Source organism: Octodon degus, unplaced genomic scaffold, assembly GCF_000260255.1.
Source record: "Octodon degus isolate 3935 unplaced genomic scaffold, OctDeg1.0 scaffold00047, whole genome shotgun sequence".
Lineage (NCBI taxonomy): Eukaryota > Metazoa > Chordata > Mammalia > Rodentia > Octodontidae > Octodon > Octodon degus.
This window is the reverse complement of record NW_004524623.1, coordinates 9,182,223-9,203,264: the sequence shown is the minus strand read 5'-3', so window position 1 is coordinate 9,203,264 and position 21,042 is coordinate 9,182,223. Positions and strand designations below refer to the sequence as shown.

The following is a 21,042-nucleotide window of genomic DNA, read 5'->3' as shown; positions in this document are numbered from 1 at the left end:
GCCATGCTTCCTGCTCACATCAGGGGTCAGACAATTGTCTTCCACACTGTATCAGCGGGTCCCACACTCCGTGGTGTTTTCACAGTAACACAGTGGCCTCCACCTCTTTAAGTGGCTTGTGACTAAGTATGTATATTTAGCTTCCATATTGTTAATTCTTCAGATAGGAGACTGCTCATTCCCATTTTACAGAAAACTGAGCTGAAGCTCAGAAACCGTCAACAAATTCATAGTGAACACCCCATCAGTAGCCGTAAGAAATGTAATATCTAACTGTGATTTCGAAGTCCATGTTCTCTCTACAGGCCCTATGAGAGAGTTTTTATTTAAAGGTGCTCAATGCTAATGAAACCCAGATCCTTCTAAGAGCTACAGCAAAAAACTGGGACAGCAAAAGTCTTATCTAGTTATCTAAGCTGCTTCTCAGCTTAAGTTGAATTTGCTTTGATATTTTCTTTCCATGGAACATGTCTGTGACCTACAGGCTAAATCTCAAGTTGTCACCTAACACCAATTAAACACTTTCGCTGAGCACCGCTGCTGCCCGCAGCTCACTGGAAGAGGTCTCACCATTCTCAGAATTAAAGGGAAATAGACAGGTCCGATGCCCCATGTTTCTACGGCACAGACTTCAACAGTATTTCCCCAAGAAGTTATGATTCTCAGAACCAAGAGGAAAACAATGTGAGGACAGCTTATCTGAAACTGTCTTTTCTGCCCTCTGTGCTTGTACCCTGGCGTTGGCGCATTTTTAATGCCAATGACAGCAGCAGGAAAATCAAAACAGGGCAAAGATGCCGTTTACTAGTTCACAGACCTGAAAAGTCCAAAGGTCTGTCTAGCAGCCAGACCTGCGGGCTTGGCATGCTGTTAAGACACCATCCCTATCTTTTGCTCTTGCTTCTATATCTCTAGATGACCACCTGTGCAACACCCACACTCACATTTCACCACTCAAATCACAGAACAAAGTAGGATACAAAACGTCCAGGCTTCTGCATTAATTAGAGCATGGCCCACCCCAGAACTTACCCAAGTAGTCAAGGGGACATATTATCACCTTGACCGGGTCTTGGTCCTAAACTCACTCCTACAACTAAGAAGTCGTGAGCTCCACCTAAGAGTTGGGCTGTGATTCATGGAAGACGGGGTCTATTTACTGGACAAAGCAGGTACGGATGGTGAATAAATAATAGCTAACATGTATCTAAGTAAAGACATATTCTTAGCACAGAAAAACAGTCTCTATCTAGGACAAGAGTGTGGAGTAGCAATGGGGACTTTTTTTCCCTGTTTTCAGGCAGAAGCTCAAGAGACCGACTCAGTCTGGCAATTAGCTGTCAGCTGATCACCAATTCAAATGTCCTGGAGTGGGCCATGCTGATGATCTGTTCTAGCAGTAATCACTTGGCTGGGTGCATCAAATTATACTTTCCAATGCCACTTCAAATCAGGACTGCTCTGTCTGCACTCATTTTCAGGGTGAGTATTACCATGCAACTTATTTTCTTTGATATTCACTATATGTGGGCAAGGGAGGAATTTAGGTTTCTTTTAAGTTCTGCTGAACAGGAAAGACGAAGAAGTTTTAGAGATTTGTGAGGAGACTAATTAGGATCCATTCCCTCTTAATGGCCAAGCTTTTACACTGAAATGGATAGGAGACTATGTTTTGTCCTTGCAAGGCAGAGATTTTTTTTTCCAAGTAGCTATCTGATTTGGGCACCTCATTCTTTCATAATGCCACGTGTAGTGATCAATCAGATGTAATGATCAAAAGGGAGTTTGCCTCCATCAATCCTGATAAGCAAATAACTGCTCTGGTGGCACACCTAATGTGTTCTTCAGTTCAAATTCACTTGCCAATAATTGGCCTCATTAACGTCTGTGAAGCTCGCTGTTCACTAATATTGGGCAAGCTGCACATTAGATGTGTTCAGTGGTTTGCAAGCCTTTGGGGATAATAGACCTATTGAATCAGCATCTTGCTAGTCTCATGGAAATGAAGAAGCTACAAAGTAAGGCAAGTGCCAGAGATCTACAAGGAATGAATGGGAGACGGGGAAATCTCTATCACTTTTTATCATCAATGTTGTCTTCCTTGAGCTCTATATAAAATGAGGGCTAGCTTTGCACCTTTTCTAGTGGCTTGATTTTGACAGAAAATGAACCTGATTTCTTGGTGCCATCTAGCTTTCAAATTACCCAATCCACATCTGTTGGATGTTTTTGTTGTTCAGTTATAAAAACTGTATCCAGACTGGATTATGAGGATATGGTTTGCAGGCGCCATAGCCTCCAACGCCCTTGGGTTGAACATCAGGCTCACTGCAATCTCACCAAAGTGGGAAATGCGCTTCCAGATGCTGCCCTGGACCCATCCTTCTTGGTGAAAGGAAGGAATCACAGCGAGTGAGCTTTTTCTAGGATAACAGAAAGATGCACTGGGGAGACGGGAGGCAGCAAGATGACTGGAAATAAAGTGAATTCCTTCACGTTCCTGTGGTCTATTCCTACAGAAATGGCACGGTGGATGTTGAATACTATTTAATTTGCCAGGAGATGAGGGGAATGTTTTTCCTGAATTACCCTATATGTCAGCACTACCAACATTCACCAATAATGTCCCATTTCTACTTCATTTTTGTTCCTATATAATATTTGAGAATTGCAAGGAAAAACAAATTGTATTTGCTCTCCAGTCTAGCTTTTCTTCCTTAAGAGCTAGCCAGGGAAAGTTTAACCTGATTCTATTTGTCAAAGAAGCTTTAAATATTTGCAAAAGACACAGTATCTCACTGGCTGACTGCTTTTTCAGTCAAATGAACATCAACCCAGGTTCCAGTGACCACCATCTCCCTTAGTCTTTTGTCGTATGGTTCATATCCATTCACTTAAGTTTATAATTTGTTTAACTGATTTTTAATAATGTCCACATGGCCAACCAGACACTGATGTTGCAGATCCCTCATACAGCAATGGCCTCCTAATTAGTTGAACTGCTTGGATTTTTAGCCAGGGTCCCAGATACCCACACCTCCCCTTACAATGCATTCTCATCCAGTAGCCTCACTAGGCCCTTGAAAATGTACATCAGGTTCTACTACCCCTTCCCTTAGAGACCTCCTTGTGACTGTCCATGGCCTTTGGATCAACTTGGCCTCTTATGGAGCCTGTGTGTCGCACCTTGCTTCCCACACTATTCAGCCTCTTTCCACTCAAGCCCGCCAAGGATCTACGGCTTCCTCAGACATAGATCACACATCCCCACCTAAGGCCTTTCTGGTCTTGCTGTTGCCTTTTCCAGTAATGCTCTTTTCACAGCCGTCTTCTTGCCTGGATTCTTCTCATGCCCTGGCTGTTGGTCAAATACCATCTAAGAAAAGCCATCCAGCCACCTGAATTTACCCTCTTCACATGACTTTTTTTTAATTATTTAAAATCTTTTTTTTTTGTTTTTGTTTTTGTTTTTGTTTTTGTTTTAACATTTATTGTGTGTGTGTGGCCAGCTCAGCCCACCAGGGGGCGTGGCTGGCTGGCATGTGGTGCTGGGGGATCGAACTGCGGTCCCTGTGCTTTGCCAAGCTTGTTCCAAGTAGGTGCTTTAGACCACTGAGCCATCTCTCCAGCCCCATATTTGTTTTTTTTATACAGGTTCTCTCTACACATCTCAGGTTCATAGTGATCCTCCTGTCTCAGCCTCCCCAGTGCTGGGACTACAGGTGTGCACCACCATGCTGGGTTTCGCGGGGGCCAGCACAGGGCAGTCATGTGGGCCAGTCATGTGGTACTGTGCATCGAACCGGGGTCCTTGCACTTGCCAGGTATGTGCTTAAACTATGGAGCTATCTCCCCAGCCCACACGTGAAATTATTTCTTCTTTAAAAATGTCATCATCAAAAGAAAAAAGAGGGAAAAAAAAGAAAAAAGAGGAAATGATATTTATGCCTATAGGCAGGATAATTTGGATAATTGTACTGCTAATTTCTGCTGGTCTTTCAAAAGAAGAATCATTTGATACTTAATTTTTTTTTTATTCTTGTCATTTTGTTATTTTGTTTTGTTTTTTAAACTATCTTGCACGTTTATGTCCGGTAACTTAAACAACTAATTTGAAGATAACATCATTCAGTACAGCAACCGTTGTTCAATTTCTGCTGCTGTGTTTAGTGAAATTATGTATCATTTCTCATGCTGCTTTTTATTACTCTTCTGTATTGTTTAAATAATTAATTAATTGAAAAAACTTATCATTATCTCAGATATCCTTTGGCCCGTTTCTCCTCCCCTAGAGTGCAAATTCAAGGTGGGCATAAACTTTCTCTCTTAGCCACCACTACAGTCGCAAGTTCTGGAACAAGGCCAGGCAATGCTCTACACTGAATAAGCGGTTTGCAGTCCCAATCCCATGCTTAAAAATCACCATGTCACGTTCCAACATGCCTTTATTTTGAAATATGCAAATCTAATACTAGAGGCAGCAGTACCCACTGGGAAGTCCCTTCACTCTCTGAAGCTATGACATGCTGCACAGGAATTGTGTTCCACGATGAAATAACAACTTTGCAAATTAGAGAAGAAAAAGCAAAACAAAACTCAGGCACACCAGAAAGAAAAAAAAATAATTAAAAAAAAAAAATTCTAGGCTGTTTTCTTCTTCATTATAAGTAAGACAAGGTTCATGAGAATAAGCTTCTGTGCTCAATTCCTTAGAAGTTGGAAATTAGATCAAATGAATTGGAGGACAACCGCGTCTAGTGTTAATGTTTTCCTGCTCGCAGGAAGAAAATGAGGTGATGTGAGCCATGACGCCACTGGAAAATGAAACTTTGAATTCTGTTTGCTTCCACTTTAAAGCACAGTGTTTCTCATTTTAGACTCTTGATGTCAGTAAATGTTGTGATGTTTTGCATTCATTAGTCTCAGGCCCATTTACTAAGTGCAAGCAAGACAAACACAGACATATCCTTAGGAAGTTATAATTTCTAAGGACACAATAAATAAATGGGACTAAACCAGAAACCCAAGTCACTGGTAGGATGAATCCTACCAATAATGTGTTAAAAATGAAACTTGGGTCAAAATTCCCCACATTTAAAATGTATAATTTACAAACTACTATGCTTTTATTATATCATTCTAGTCTTTGAAGAACAGACTAGATACTTGACCCTAACTCATAAGATACAGCAAAGGCTTCAAATACGAACCTGGACTAATCACATTTTTATCTATGTTTTGCAAAATGTGATGTATAAGAAACTTGGCTTTGCTAGGAACTCTGTATTGGCCTCGGATTACCTGATTATAGAGGCCAGCAGTAAAGCCAGAACAGAGCAAAAACTCACGATGAGATGCAGCAAGCAAGTGTCTTTAAACTTACAACTGCTCCCTCGATCAAGTTAATTTAGCTTTAAATCATGAGGCATAATTGAGACAAACGGTTGCACGGAGCAGGTATCAGTTATGACAAGAAGCGGACTGTGATCATTTTGTCGCACTATTATCGTTGGAGGACTTTTTCTGCCAATACTTTTCCTATGATGGCTATTAAATTTTATAGGATTTTTCCCACCATTAGCTCTAATGGCACTTGCATGTTCAATGCTCACAAATGAAAACCACGACTGCATTGTTTCACAGGGTGAGAACCACAGTTACTGCTGTTTTAAATGAAGAACAGATCTAAAAAGAATCAAGTAATTCCTCTTCGTTGTATGGTACCTATCTAAGCTCTATGGGAAAGCCTGTCTCCTTTGGAGCTCTTCTGTTTTCGAAACAAGATAGATTTTTTTTTCTACACATGTAAGAAGCCTGAAGATTTCACAATAAGCCAACCATAAGACATCTCAAATGTTATTTTTGTCTAGGAGATTTGTGTACAATTAAACATAATTCTCCCTCAAGTGTATTTGCCTAAGAAGTTATCTTTTCATGGAGCTACAAGGGAAAAAGCTCACTAGCTGCTTATGATTGTTTTAGTAAATTTTTAAAAAGAGATCAAATTCTCTTCAGGACATGTATTAAAAGCAACACAAATTATAGGAAGTATAGAGAAGGCCATATTGAAGATTTCTTAGCTAATTTTATTCTCCAAGAAAATTCAGCAACTTGATCTGAAAATTTGAAGATTTATTATTCTCAAGTATTATTCTGAATTATTACTTATAAGTAAATATTCAGTGTCATGTAGATCTAGGAAAGCAAGATATAAGAAACTACATAGTGATAGTTCTCCAAAACTATTAAAATGTGCAACTGCTTGATCATTCTAAATCTCTTTAATTTGACTTGGCCTGCTTGGCATTTCTGTCACTGGGGATTTTCCAAGGCACCCTGCCCTTCACCTAGACTAGCGTTTAAATTTCAGGACACATGTCATCCACTACACGCCCTCTCCAGGACTCAGTCATGAGAGTGTTTCAGAAAACGAGTCTCAGTGAACAGTTAAGTAACCAGTTTCCAAACCTCTGAACTTCTATTTTCCCTTGACCTCTTCTGACCAAAGATCTCTGTTCCATAATGATCCCCATGGAAGAATATGAATAGTTGGAAATTTTACATCGTTTCTTATTAAGAAAATTTCCTTGGAATTTGCTCAAGCGAGTATTGTGGAATTGCTAACATAAAATCACTTTGGTATCTTTTTCTTCTTTATTTCTTCCTGTCCCCTCCTCCTCCTCCCAAGGAACACCCTGTACTATCTACCAAAACCAGAATCAGGGAAACAGAAGTTGTACTTGGTGAGGGACACAGAAGACGAAATTTACTCATTCATTCATTCAGCAGTTACGTCTGTATTCAGATGCCCAGTTTTTACCTCTTATGGCAAGGATTACCAAAAAATCCATGGTACATCACAAATATTTGCCCAAATTTGAGAAAGCAATATAACTTCCAAAAAATCTGGTCTGGTTTAGGGGTGTGAGGGAAAGTAATATATATACTGTTGGCAACTTTAGATCACATGCCCATTTCTGTTTGGTGATAAACATTAGTTTTGACAGGCATTAGTTTCCTTTCTCTTACTATACATATGTGGAACAGCTCAGCCGTCTAGCATGAAAACGCAATGGGCTGAGAATGTTGGTGCATAACTAATTGTGCTACTTTTGGAGAAGTCACTTAACTTCATGACTCAACTTCCACATTTTTTTAGAATCAAAGAGTATCACTGTAGCCTCATGACCGTATTATCCTCTGACCAAAGAAATGAGTCAAACACCTGAGATTATAATTCACTTTATTCTGGCATTAAATTCCTAGTCACAAAACTTATTCCCCACTGTCTGGTCTTTCCTAATAATCTCAGTACAAGTATTGGCTTCCAAAGGACTTGAAGAAGCTCACCACAGCTCATTTTTCACAAGGTCAATGCAACCTACCTACCCTGTTTGTAAAATGTTCAGAAAATTTTCTCTTGCATTGTATAAATACTCATCCAAGAGCATACCTAATACTGTTGCCTCAAGTTTTTGAATTAGAATACTGAATCAATTACTATTGTGATAGAAAGTATCCTACAACTCTGGCTCTATCTCAAATCATGTGGTGAAAATACTGGCACTATTGAAACTAGAAACTGCTGCCCTGCGTTTTCATTTTATCTAACAGACACAAAGGAAAAGCTAAGTTCCGAAGAACAAAAGGTCACAGGCTTGAATCATAAGCATGCTACTTGTTACAAATTTTAAGAAAACAGTTCAAGTAAGGACACTAAGCAGCAATGTCAAATAGGCTTAAACATTTAAACGTATTATAATCTTTCAAACAATGAGGAATTATCTGCCCTTGGTTTCCTAATGGCATTCCATACATTAACACAGAAAGTCACAAGTAGGTACAGATATACAGAGGTGCATGCTTACTAGCCAAGCCATGACACAGAAAGTTACTGGTGTCACATCACATTGGTGAAAGTGCTGCTGAGCCCCAAAAGACCACACAGGCAACAATGCTGGTTCCAGGCATCAAATCCCCAGATACTGGTTCATTTTGTTTAAGGCATCACACACTGTGTTCAGATCACTACGGAGGTCCTGCACCACGTTTTCAATACTTCTGGTGTCTTTCAAGATTTCAATGCTCTGTGTGTAGGGATTGAAGTAGACTGAGAAGGGACGGGTGATTGACTTCGCAAAATCTCTGCAGAGTGAACAGAAACAGGATATCCGATCAGCCCCCACTGGTACAAGAAATGGAAGGAAGGAAATAGCATTCGGAAAGTAAGAAGTTATTTTCTATAGATGGATAAAAGCAAGTTTACCTCATCTTTTCTTTGGCTTCTTCAAAACTTTCTGAAACAAAGTAGGCTTCCTGGAAGGTGGTGATAAGACATTCCTGTAAGCAGGTTGTCTTCGGGTCAAAGGCTTTCACACATGCTTTGTCAGAAAGTGCATGCTGCAAAATATACCACAAAGCCTGTTAAACTCCGTAATGAGACTCCCAAAGCGCTATGACATCACGTTTCTCCAATGCGCATGAGAGCTCAGTAATCCCAGCTGCTCAGCTACCAGAGAGCTCCTCCATGCACTGCACAAATGGACTGGTAGAGGATTTTGTATGTTTGTGCTGCTTTTTGATATCTGTTAACTGCCGAGGGGAAAATAAGATTATAGTGTTACTTTATTTATTATCAGCCAAATTCATACTGAAGGTCAGTTCAGAGTTATACCCCAGCAGAAATGGAATTTTAAGTCTCTGCCTATGAATACAAGCAGGGACCACATAAATATATTCCTAAATTTATTGCTATAAGCAATCCACTGAAATTTCATTTAAATGACTGAAGTAATAATTACCTGCGTAGAGAGGTAATTGGGGCTCTCACTGAACTATTTGTGAATTCACCGCAAGACATCTGAGGCCAGGGACTGCAAATCCACAGAGTGTGGAGCAGGCATGTATATTTGAAGATGTTTGCAAAGCATTCATTTACCTTGCACAGAGTACAGCAGAGCGATATACAGTGGATAAATATTCCCAGTTGGGAGGAGAAAAAAAGAGCTAATATTAATAGTTATACCCAAAGCAGGCATTAGAAAAACAGGAAAACCAGTGTAATTACTCCCTGAGTCATAATTAACTCTGCTCAGCTCCCTATATGAGTGACAGACACTAAGAACAGCAAGGAATCAGGAACGGCGACGCTGTCTTCAAGATACGTTCAGTGATGGTAAAAGTTAGTACTTGCTTGGTGCCACGTGCTACCAGCCTACGTATAGACCCTAGATAAATGGGTCTAAAATATGCTATCTGAAAGAACTATCGAGTTTATAGAAGTGCAAATATCCAGGCCTCAGTTTTACTCAGTAGATCTAGATAAATCCCACGGGTCTGCATTTTTAAAAGCAGTCAAGTTGTATCTGATGCAGGGCCTATGAACTATATTTTTTATGAACTATATTTTGAGAAACACCCCTGTGGATTCTGTTCTTAATGTAAGAGATATATTATTTGGAAGAGAGAAAAGGGGCAGCTGCATCTGTCTTGAGCTAAGGGTTAGGACACGTAGACAGTGTCGCTACTGTCCAGCTGGGTGAGCCTGGAGAATGGTCTGCTCTTCGAGGCCCCCATGCCCTCAGCCATACAGGAGAGGTGCTATTGTTTGTGCATATTTGTCCTCCCAAGCCCTCATGCAGTCACTGAAGTGCAGTTCTACAGTTTGTGATTAATTCATGATCCAAGGCTGGGGTGATGGGTCTGAGTACTTCTGGGATTATGGGTGTGAGTGCTACACCCAACCTGGGGCAGGTAGCCTGAATGTAACATAAGAGAGACAGACAGACAGACAGACAGACAGACAGACAGACAGACAGACTTGCTCTGTGTTGCCATTGTTGCTGCTACCTCTCCATTTTGCTCTCTGCTTTTTACGGCCACCATCTGCCATGTGCCGCTCTGCCTTGGAGCCAGCTGAGTATGGACTGAAACCTCCAGTAACTGTGAGCTAAATAAACCTTTCCTTCTTTCATTTTACGTGTGAGGTATTTGTCCCAGCAATGACAGAAGAATAACTGAGACAAGAGGTTTGGACTGGATGACTCCAGAGACTCTCTACCCAGGCTCTGGATTTCACTCAAAACATTTCTCTGGTCTGTTGGTCTCTAACACCTTAGATAGCCTGGAAAGTTTTCTGGCAAACCTCTGATAATCAATATTCTTAGTACAAAACAAAAAAAAAAAAAAAGGATATAAATGAAGGACCATTTTGCATCTCTATATACAAAATAGGATAGATATACAGCTACTTTCTCTTAATTCAATGAGAAGAATGATTTGTACTAATAGTGTTTGGACAGGACATCATGTCTGCATCTTGTACTATGAATACCTACTATGAAGACAACAATATACAATGTATTAATTATTGTAACTGTCCTACTAACCTGTTTTGAAACTGTCTCATTGCTATTTGTTTCTCAGTAAAATTAATTTTAAAAAAAGAAATAGAAAAAAAATATTCTTAGTACTTTCTCACAAGTTTCACAATGCATGGAATGGTTTACATCTCTGCATGAAGAAGGGTTGAAGGGGCCTTCATTGCTACATTTGAAAGTGCAGCTGGGGCACTGGAGAGCCAAAGACTGACGTGCAAAACAAGGGGTACTTGGCCCTGCCCCATGCATGGTGTGCTTTCACACAAACTTCCATTGTCCAGATCACAGTATACGTGTATCACAGAATCTGGAAGCCCTCCCAGAGAGAGCTCATTCTTATTTTTGGAGAACAATTTTATTATAAAGAAGTCTGCTACACCTACAAATGCATTTGTGCTGGATTCAATGCAATACAGCAAACAACAGGGCATTTTGGTTCCTCCCCACCAGTAATTCTGTCTACATTGCAAAAACAACTTCAAAGTTTCAAAAAGATACCCTGGGATGGGAGGTAGTGCTCCTTCACAAAGCACTGACAGCCTGCAGCGCATCTTATTGGCTCACTGAAGTTTTCAGAATTAAAAGTTGCTTTCTTTGTAGCTATGCATGTTGTTACATTGAACTATACTGTGTGCTTCTAATTGCCCCAGTTCACGTGGAGGGGAGGGCACTGGCTGGCTACGCTGTGTCCTCCGTTGTTCCACTCCCTCAGCCCCGCATTCAGGAACACAGAGTTGCAGCCGAGCTCACTGCAAGAACATGTGAGCCCTGGTTCCTCTGGGGCATCCTTGCTAAGCCAAAGACTTTTCACCCAGTCAAGGACACTCACAGGAAAGAAACAACACTCATCCGCGTGGGTCTCCAGTGCTTTTACACGACATTAGCAACCTCGGCAGCCACTACCTGATGTCTCCAGAATGTGTGAGTGCAATTACAGAAGCTGAAATCATCATGTGACAAGTCCACTGGAAACACAAATGACTGCATTTAGTCATTTAGCAGGCAAAGGGGATTAGAGCAGACCAATAAAATGCCCAGAGGTCATGGACTTCAAGACTTCAAGAAAAATCACTGATTTCACAGCATATACTTTGAGGCAAGCACCATTAGGTTAATAGAAATCACATTTACCTAATGTACTATCCAAAGGAAAAACTGGAAGTTGATTGTTTAAAGCACTCACATCGGCAGCTTATTCTCAGGAGCCTGTTGTATGATGTGCCGGGTACCTGCTGGGGACTGTTCCACCCACAGAGTAGGGAGGCAACACGACTCCTTGTCTGTTAATGAGTACAGGTCACTAATGGTACCATGGACCAGCCTGGAGAACAAGAGGCCAGGATAGAGGGGAAGCCAATAAATGGGGGTTACCCAACAAATGGGGGTCCCTACACCTATAAACGGCCTCTTTTACCTGATGATGAGCTGACTTGTGTGACAACTACCAGGAATATCCGTGTGGCCCACAAGGTCTCCTACCTCTCATAGCACACATGGCCCATTGGGTACAAAATAGTATCCATCTCTCAAGTTCCAAAGCCCAGTGAAGACACTCTGGGTTTGTTTCTTGAATCCTCCTCATGTGTATCTGAAAGTGATCTCCATTTGGGGACCACCCTGTGGTGGCTTCTCCTCTAGATTTTGACTGAATTATCTATAAACACTGACCCAAACTACTTTGTATCCTTGGTGCGACTCCTAAGAATCCTTCCTGAAATGCTAGCCATCTGAAATCTTACAGTCCGCAAAAACTACTCCAACTTCCAGTAGAGAAGTTTTACAATGCTGGCAGGATCTGGCTGGCAGTGTTTTACTTTAGAGCCATTCCAAACATCCAGAGTTGCCCAAAATCCACCATCTCCTATCTGAACACTCCAGCTTAGACTTACCCCAGTGCTAAAGAAAGAGCTCAGGAACGGAACCAGGAGATCCAGACTCAGTGTTGAGCCAGAGGCCAGATATGTGACATCAGATAGATGAAACTACCTCAGATTGAGCTGCAGTTGCCTCTTTGATAAGCTTTACGTATTGGTCTACATGAATTCTAAGGCTTTTCTTATAGCACAATATTAATAAAGCCTGTAAGTACCCAGCACTGATCCCCCACACACACCCCACATCAACTATGATAAACTGACTGTAGCCTTTGTCCCCAGTTCTGAGGTTGGCCTTGCTGACCTTGTCCCCTCAGGAGGCCATGACAAACTGACTGCATTAGTGCACAAATTAAAACTCACTTCCCATTCTAGCCATTAAATATATCTCTTCGCAGCCTCAAAAATTTCCCAGAAGCCAACTGTGAGTAGACAGTGCTACAAGGTGATTGAGACTACTACATATCTTTAAGATACAGAATGGGGACTTAAATCTGGCTCCAGCCCTTTCTCACTCTGTGGCTTTGGGCCAATCACTTGGCCTCTACAAGCCTATCCCAGCATTTACCCAGAACCTGAAAAAATTAATGTCATCTATAGCTGATGATTGCAGTAAGGATTAAATTAATTAGTATGTGCCAGGTGCCCAGCCCGGGAAGTTATCGTCAGATTTAGTTTTTCTTAATTCAATTCAGAGAGGAAGTTTAGTGCTCATGGGTGTCCAGCCACATATTTTAGCACGTATGCAGGCCTTTGGTCACAGGAGTCTCAAACCTCAGCTCTAAGCCTTCCAGGTACCAGACTGCAGTACTTCCTACCCTGGCTCATCAGCTTGACAGTTCCTCGCCTCCCAAACACCTGCCTTTGCGATGACACAGTTATCATCCCAACTATTCTGGATGTAAACCCTGTGATCCTCACTGTCTATATCAGGACTGGTTAACATTGGAAAATAAAACTCAAGTGTGAAGTCAGGTCTCTAGGTAGTTTGGGCCCTAGATTCCAAATAAGAATTTGCAAACACTCCTACACTCACACTGCGCTCATCTCTTCCCACATCGAAACAGCAAATTTATGCCTCGGCCTGTGCATTGCATGCTTTACCTGTGTGTGTGTGTGTGTGTGTGTGTGTGTGTGTGTGTGTGTGTCTGTGTGTCTGTGTGTGTCTGTGTGTGTGTCTGTGTGTCTGTGTGTCTGTGTCTGTGTGTGTGTCTGTGTGTGTGTAGGGCTTTTTAAACTTCTCTCACCGCCCAACCTGTATCACATCACTATTCCTACTGCCAAATTGGGCACTGAAGCATCACACTTATTTTTCAATCAGCGATGCCAAGTTCTGACCAGTTTGAATAGGCTGCATAGCGAGCACACATCCCTCTTCAAGAAATGCCTTTTCCAGGCTGACAACACATTCCAGCCCCCAATCCTCCAACACTTGCTCTGTCATTACTGGCAGTGCTGGCTTTGTAAAAGGGAATCGCAAGAGAGAGGTCTCAGCTCTCTGAGCAAATGTGTGGGAGGCCAGAAGCAATTCGTCCCTAAGTTGAGCAGCGCTGCTGACCTACTAGATGACCTCAGAGAAACTGCAAGCCTCTTGAGGCTCCTCTACACTGCCGGGCAGTAATTCTGACCACCCCCGAGCATCACCGGAAGGGCAGTAAATACAAATGACTGTAATAAATAGAAAGCTGTTCTGAGAATGCTGATTAGTAGCTATATAAGGGCAACATAATAAATTCATTGTGCAAGGGCATCCTCAAACTAAAGGCAAAAAATAATCATTAAATTTGTTTAATGTGCCAGCTTTGTCAAAATCTACAAAGCCAAACAGATATATGTATATAAATATTCCAGCAACTACTGCTAAGACCACTTACATTAAAAAAAAAAAAAATACCTAATGCCTGGCTTGACAGAAATAAAGAACTAGACTTTACTTCATCCCTGAAAAAGAAGCAGAAATTGCTTTCTGCTTTTGAATGGGATAAAAACTTAACACTGATAATTCATTGATTAGAAATCATTTCCTTGCCATCTTATAAGAACAGATTTCACTGTTGCTTCTATAAAAGAATTGGATTCAGAAAAGTTCCATATAAATTCCTTTCTTAGAACTGGACTCCATGTTCCTTGAAATCTTGGGGGGCTGGGGAGATGGCTTAGGGGCCGGGGAGATGGCTCAGTGGAATAAGCGCTTCCCTGGCAAGCACAAGGGCCTGAGTTCAATCCCTGGTTCTGCAAAAAAAAGAAAAAAAAGAAAAAGAAATCTTGGGCCATGTATTTTGTGTTTGCTGAACAAAATCAATGGACGATCGAGAAAATGCAGATGAATAATTGATAGATTTGCATGGTTAGAACAACTGTAGGGTAGAGCGACTCAAGCTGTGAAATAAAAGAAACATGCTAGACTGTGGGTATATGGTCATCAATTATCCTGTTTTCAATGCTTTCGACATCAGTTCTCCAGACAATATACTTTCCGATTAACTGTTCTCTTGGTGGTAAGAGGTGTGAAAACAAAAGAAAAAGAGACCATTGGAGAGGGTGGGAGAAAATATAGTCTTTATGATTATCAAACATATGCTAACTTTAATAAGGGTTTCCATATTTAATTTTTTCTGTATTCAAAGATGGAAACAAGCATTATCAAAAAAAAATAATAAGTGAATACAAAAGTTACCCTCCAAAACCCCCCCTTGGAAGCACATGGTGCACCCTGTAGAGCAGCATCTACGCTTCTGAAAAATTTAACTTCTTACACCACAAATTTTAGAATGTGCTGCATAACAGGAGAGAAGATGAATCATGGATACTTCTATAAAAGTGGTGAAGGCCATACCAAAACCTGCAGCAGCTTAGCTGGGACCTCTGTCTGAACGGCAGCTGATGGAACATAAAGTATTTTACTATGCAAGATAACCACATTCAATATTACAAAGATGTTTACAAAGGAATTGTGATCATGTTGTTAGTTATCCCATTCAGAGCCACCACTTATTCGTTCAAGTAAAAGTTAGAAGCTACTTCAGAAGAGCTGTGAGTGGGCTCCGGGCAGGCAAGGGGCAGAGGGTGGCACTATGTAAACATCTCATGTGGTGTATTCTCTACAAACAATCAGAAGGTATTTCTCATAGAACAAGTTTCTCACTCAATAAAATGGTCCAAAGGAGCAATCATGGGATGCTGGAGAGCTGGAATTTGAGAGTGGAAGAATGCTAATGACGGGAGGTGATGGAGCAGAACCAGAGACGCACCGCAGACAGTGCCCCTCGGTGTACATATTTCTGGCTGATTTCCATTTCTAGATAATTCTGTCTATAGCAATAGGCGCAGAAACAACAGATTTGCCCCAGTGCTTCCTGCACATGCCTCGTTAACCAAGCCAGAAGACCCTGTCGAAAGTTGGGGGCCATGAGAGAGATCTGTTTCTTTTGTTTCTGGTATAATGTATAAGCCACCTGAGGAGAACGCAAATAGATGTATCTCAAGAGCTACATACATTGCTTTCTAACTAAGCCCTTTCAGGGAAATCAAGAAGCACTCTACAGAGTGCGTGGTCATATGCGGCTATGACGTCATGCTATTACTATGGGCTTTAGGGAGAAAGTGCATTTTGTGCTGAAAATTTATTTTTTTAATGCTCCACATTACATCCTATTTCTTTTTTTTTTTCCTCTTTCTTTTTTTTTTTTTCTACAGTGTCTACAGGGTTTCACTATGTAGATTGCACTCATAGATATCCACCTGTTTTCAGCCTCTCAAACTCTGGGACTACAGGCATGCGCCACCACACCCAGTCTCAATTGCTGTCTCAGCATGCTAGAGGGCGGGGCCAGCACTGAGTAGGGGATGGGGAATCAACCCCAGCCAACACATCTGCCTAAACAAGCGCTTGAATCAGCTGAGCTATTTGACTGGCCCTACATCCAGTTTCTGTTGTTGACCCTTGTTCCCCATTCCAGCCACCCCAAGCCTCGTCGCTTTCCCTGACTGGACCAGGCTTTGATCAGAGTCCAGGTGGCACATGGCGCTGTGCACTGATCTAGGCATCCTAGTCCTTCTTTTCTCATCCTTCTTGTCCCCTAGGACTCAGCCTAAGCAGCAGGGTCCTCATCAGAAAGATGAGTGATGGCCTAACCCACACCAGGCACATTTGTCACATTTTTCCTGCAAGCTGGTTAGGTGTTCATCTCGTGAGTAAGTTATCAAGTCCTGGATAACAAGGATCTGAGGCTGTATAGCCTAGTGGTTAAAAGCTCAGGTTCTAGGAACTAAACTGCCCAGATTCGGGCCCAGCTCCAAGATTTATTAGCTGGATGTCTTTGGACAAGTCCCTTAACATATGTATGCCTCTGTTTTCTTTTCTATGAGAATAATACCACTTACATCATGGAGTTGAGGTGAAGATTAAATAGGCTTGCATGTCCAAAGCACCAAAAATTCTAAGGTCCATCTAAGAGCTTACTAAGACTGCTTTGTTATTTTATTTTTATTCCTGTTCGTTCTCTGTTCTCTCTTCATCCTGTGTCAGGCACCACGTGTGCCACATTCTAAGCACTCAAACTTTTGAGGACTGGCCCAGTGAATAAACAGAGTCATAAAACAAGCAATAGAATTTCAGTAAAACTGCATCCTTCAAGAATAAAAACAATGAGCACATTCCAATAACAATGTGCTTACCAACTATATTACATAAGGATAATCAAGGCCCAAAATAAAAACCCTAGAAAAGTCTATAATCCTGATCATACTCTAACTAATCAAAAAGATTGAATTATTTTCAGCGTCATTTCCAGATTGATTCTCACATTGCATTCTAAATCCATCAAGAATGTGTCATTCCCAAGTGGTGCATAGATAGCAATTCTTAAATTGCCAGAATATTATAACTATTAAAAGTGCCAGGCCCTACCATGTCTGAATAATTAGTCATTTTATTATACTTTAAAGCAAAGAAATAGCATTCTCTAAGTATGACCTCTTTGATTCCTCTTTGATAATATACTTATTTAGCTGGCTTTCCAAAGTTTGTATGTTCCCCATTGGGCTAAATATGCATCAATTTCAAAGAAGCTGAAGCAACCTAAAGCTCCCCTTCAGGAAGCAGTTGCAGGGAAATCAGGGGGAGCTAGGAAGGGGGACAGAAATCAAGAGTATCTGCACCATCCTCACAAACAAGCTCAAAGCAGTAGGATTACCGCTGGCTTCTTGCCTCCTGTTGAGCACTAAATGTAGGCCATGCATTTGTTACCCAATGCAGAGCCAATATTTGTCATTCTTAGGGATTTGTGCCCATGGCTGCTCATGCATTTGAGTCACACCACAAACCCAGAAAGGCACGACCCGTTTTCAGAAGTGCAAAAAGTTAGGTCAGCACCCACATCTGAGGTGCCAAGTCCTCCCTATGAAATATGGATGGGGCATGTGTGAGAAGAAATGCCTGGACCAAGAAATCAATATTTTCTATGACCTTGAACCAGCTTGCTCAGGAAGGATATTCTCATTCACAGCTTCATACCTTTAATTCTCCAATGGAAGAAAGGAGTCCTGCTCCATAGGCCCGTAGCTGCCCTTCTTGCTTACAAAGGCCAAACTCGATTGTGAAGAAATAGCACTGGAAAAAACAAAAAGGGAACACACATTCCATGAACTGGTCAATAAACTCTCAGGGAGAATAAAATGATACCCAAAGTACAATGTTACTCTGTGCATTATACCTTCAACATTATTACCGTCAATGTATTTAAGTTTTTACATTAATTTTATTGAGCAAGAAATAGCAATGAGACAGTTTCAAAACAGGTTAGTAGGATAGTTATAATAATAAATACATTGCATATTGTTGTCTTCGTAGTAGCTATTCATAGTACAAGGCATAGACATGATATCTTGTCTAAACACTATTAGTTCAAAACTTTCTTTTCATTGAATTAAGAGAAAGTAGCTGTATATCTATGCTATTTTGTATATACAGATATATATATTTTTTTCATGGACCTTCATTTATATCCAGTGTGGGAACTTCCACCTGCTTGCCGTGCCCAAGACCGCTCTCCAGCCAGACCCCAGGCCCTGCACCAGGCCCCTTGTGGAACCTTGAAGCAGAACTCCCTTCAATGTATTTAAGTCAAGAACATTCTTTGAAAACTATTCCCTTGCCTAAGTTTAAGGCATATGAGAACGGTATTAACTGCTAAAAATTTTATGCTTCCTGGCTTCACAATTCCTATGGGTCAAACCCAATCCACTGCAAAAAAAATAAAATAAAATAAAATAAATAAATTAGTCAAAAGCAGATTTAGAAATGAATGCGTGTAGGGCCGGGGAGATGGCTCAGTGGAATAAGCGCTTCCCTGGTAAGCGCAAGAGCCTGAGTTCAATCCCTGGTTCAGTCAAAAAAAAAAAGAAAGAAATGAATGAGTGTATTACAATGATAACACCATAAGAACATACCACTATATTTCCCAAATTATGTTTCAGGGACGTGGATAAGTTCATTCTAAGGTGGAATTCAGTCATGAAAGCTGATTTTTATGATTCATTTATTCATTTGCCAAAATGTTTGTTGAGCACCTACCAGGTGCCACCAGTGCTTGCTAAAGAACTGGGGTAAGCAGCAGTCCCATTGCATCTGTCATGCCTCTTTATATTGACTTCTCCCCTAACCTCTGGTCCCTAGCAACGCTTTTCTGACCTCATCTCTGTCATCTTGCTTCTTTCAGAAGTCAGATAAGTAGAAGCACACAATATGGAGCTTCCCGAGTCAGGCTCTGTGACTCAGCACAATGCCTCAGAGGTCCATCAGCGGTGCTCTCTGTCTTGGGGGCCTCTCGTGTTGCTGACTATTGTCTTGGTTACTTTCCTCTCACTGTTGGGACAAAATATTTAATGCCCAAAATAAAGGCAGGAAAGGTTTATTTGGCTCACAGTTTGTGGACGTTTCAGTCCATACTCCAAAGCAGGGTGGTACATGGCAACGGTTCATGGTGGCAGAAAACAAGAAAAGCAAAAGGGGAGAAGAAAGGGCAAGACTCTTTCCCTCCCTTGTATGATATGCAGGCTGCCCATCCCAGAGTGGGTGTAGCATTCACACACATAACCCCAGCATTGGGTCATGAAGTAATCACAGACTCTAGAAGCCTCCCCATGATGGCATGAGGCTTTGGGGGACACCTGGACACAACCATAACATGTCCCTTGCTCTTCTGGTGTTGAATATTGTGCATGAGCTGATGCAGGAGAGAGAATGAATGGAGAGTGCATGGTGAGACAGTCATAAAAGGACACAAAACAACCCAAAGGGGAAGTTTTTGAGTAATTAAAATAACAGCATCTGGGTTAGGATATTAATTTATTTTACTTACTGAGTGTCTGACTATGTTGCTTGTTTAAAAAAAATAGTGGCAAGCAAAAAGACCAAGATAAGTATACATCTATAAAGGTATCAAGACAACAATTTTGGTAATTTTTAGTAGCATTGTAAATGTATATCTATGCATCCCAATACATATGTATGTGTGGACTTACATATCTATGCATGTGTAGATCTATACTGGCCTGGATTTTACCAGCTTCAACTACTCCAGCATCCCCAGGATATTAAAATCTGCAATTGCTTCTGTTGGACTTGAGAAATCAACCTAGACAGACAGACAGATCTCTGCACAACGTACAAAACCCACAATGCTGTTGAGAAGGGCTGAAGTCGCACTATTTTTGCTGCAAGAGGAAAGTGAGAAGTTGACAGTGAGCAATAAAAACTGAATCAAATTAACACTGTCCTGCATTAGCGATGATAGAGCCCTGACGCGTCAAGAAAGAGGAGAATTTCAACCCTCCTGAAAGGGGGCGGAAAGTAATTATTATCTCTAGCCCATGGCAGTATGCTCTATTTTTATTTGGAGGTTAAGATGTCCCTTGGTGCCGAGGGATTTTATTCATTTTTTTAATGTGAGGATGATTCTTGAAGAAAAGCAGCACAATGCTCTGCACCACGGAGGGGGCCCCAAGGACTGGTCGTCTCCAGGTCATGAAGCGAACCTCCCAAGGCAACCTTCCCTTCCGTGATTCACCTCCCAAGGCGGCTACAATCGCAGCCCATCCTACCACGCTCACAGCCTACAGTGCTGAGCAGCAGTTCTCCTGCTCCACTGAACCTTTCCATGCTTTTTCAGCACAGTACTTTCTGACACCATGTGATTTCTTTATGCCTGACGTAGGCTGCTTATCACCCGTCTCCCTCTGTACATGCTAGACATCATGACAGAAAGTGTCTCTTGCTGTTCTTTTAAAACTAAGGGTCTCAACTCCAACACTATGGATACTTTAGGCTACTTAGCTCTTTGAGGCGGGAGGTTGCCCCCGTGTTATGGATACCTAGCAGCATCTCCGGCAGCTACTCTCTAGGTTGGTGGTAGACAGAGACACAGACACAGACAGAGACAGAGACAGAGACAGAGACAGAGACAGGGCTTGTCAAATTTGTATTATTTTCTTCAGTGAAATTATCATTCTAATGTTTTTCTATTGTCATTATTTTATATTCTCTTTGAAAGAAAAAGACCAACAAAAAGAGAAAAGGAAGGGAAAGGGAGGGAGAGGGGACAGGTGAAAGAAACAGAGGGAAAAAAAAAAGGGAGGGATTGTAGAAGCCAGTAACACAGACAGAAGACAAAGGCAGTCAAGGGTGGCAAAGGAGGGGCTGGAGAGATGGCTCAGTGGTCTAAAGCACCTACTTAGAACAAGCTACGCAAGGCATCAGGGACCGCGGTTCAATCCCCCAGCACCACATG

General features: G+C 41.5%; 1 protein-coding gene across 1 annotated transcript in view; it reads right to left on the bottom strand.

Moving 5' to 3' along the window:
• Positions 1-7,313: 7,313 nt before the first annotated feature.
• The window catches only part of Tph2 (tryptophan hydroxylase 2), a 114,914-nt gene continuing 101,185 nt past the window's right edge, over positions 7,314-21,042 (bottom strand). The window contains exons 7-9 of the mRNA XM_004632173.2: positions 17,769-17,864; positions 8,267-8,400; positions 7,314-8,145 (exon numbers count right to left, since the gene is read on the bottom strand). Of these exons, the coding sequence (XP_004632230.1) occupies positions 7,971-8,145; positions 8,267-8,400; positions 17,769-17,864 (405 nt within the window). The 3' untranslated portion in view covers positions 7,314-7,970. The remainder of the gene's footprint in view (positions 8,146-8,266; positions 8,401-17,768; positions 17,865-21,042) is intronic.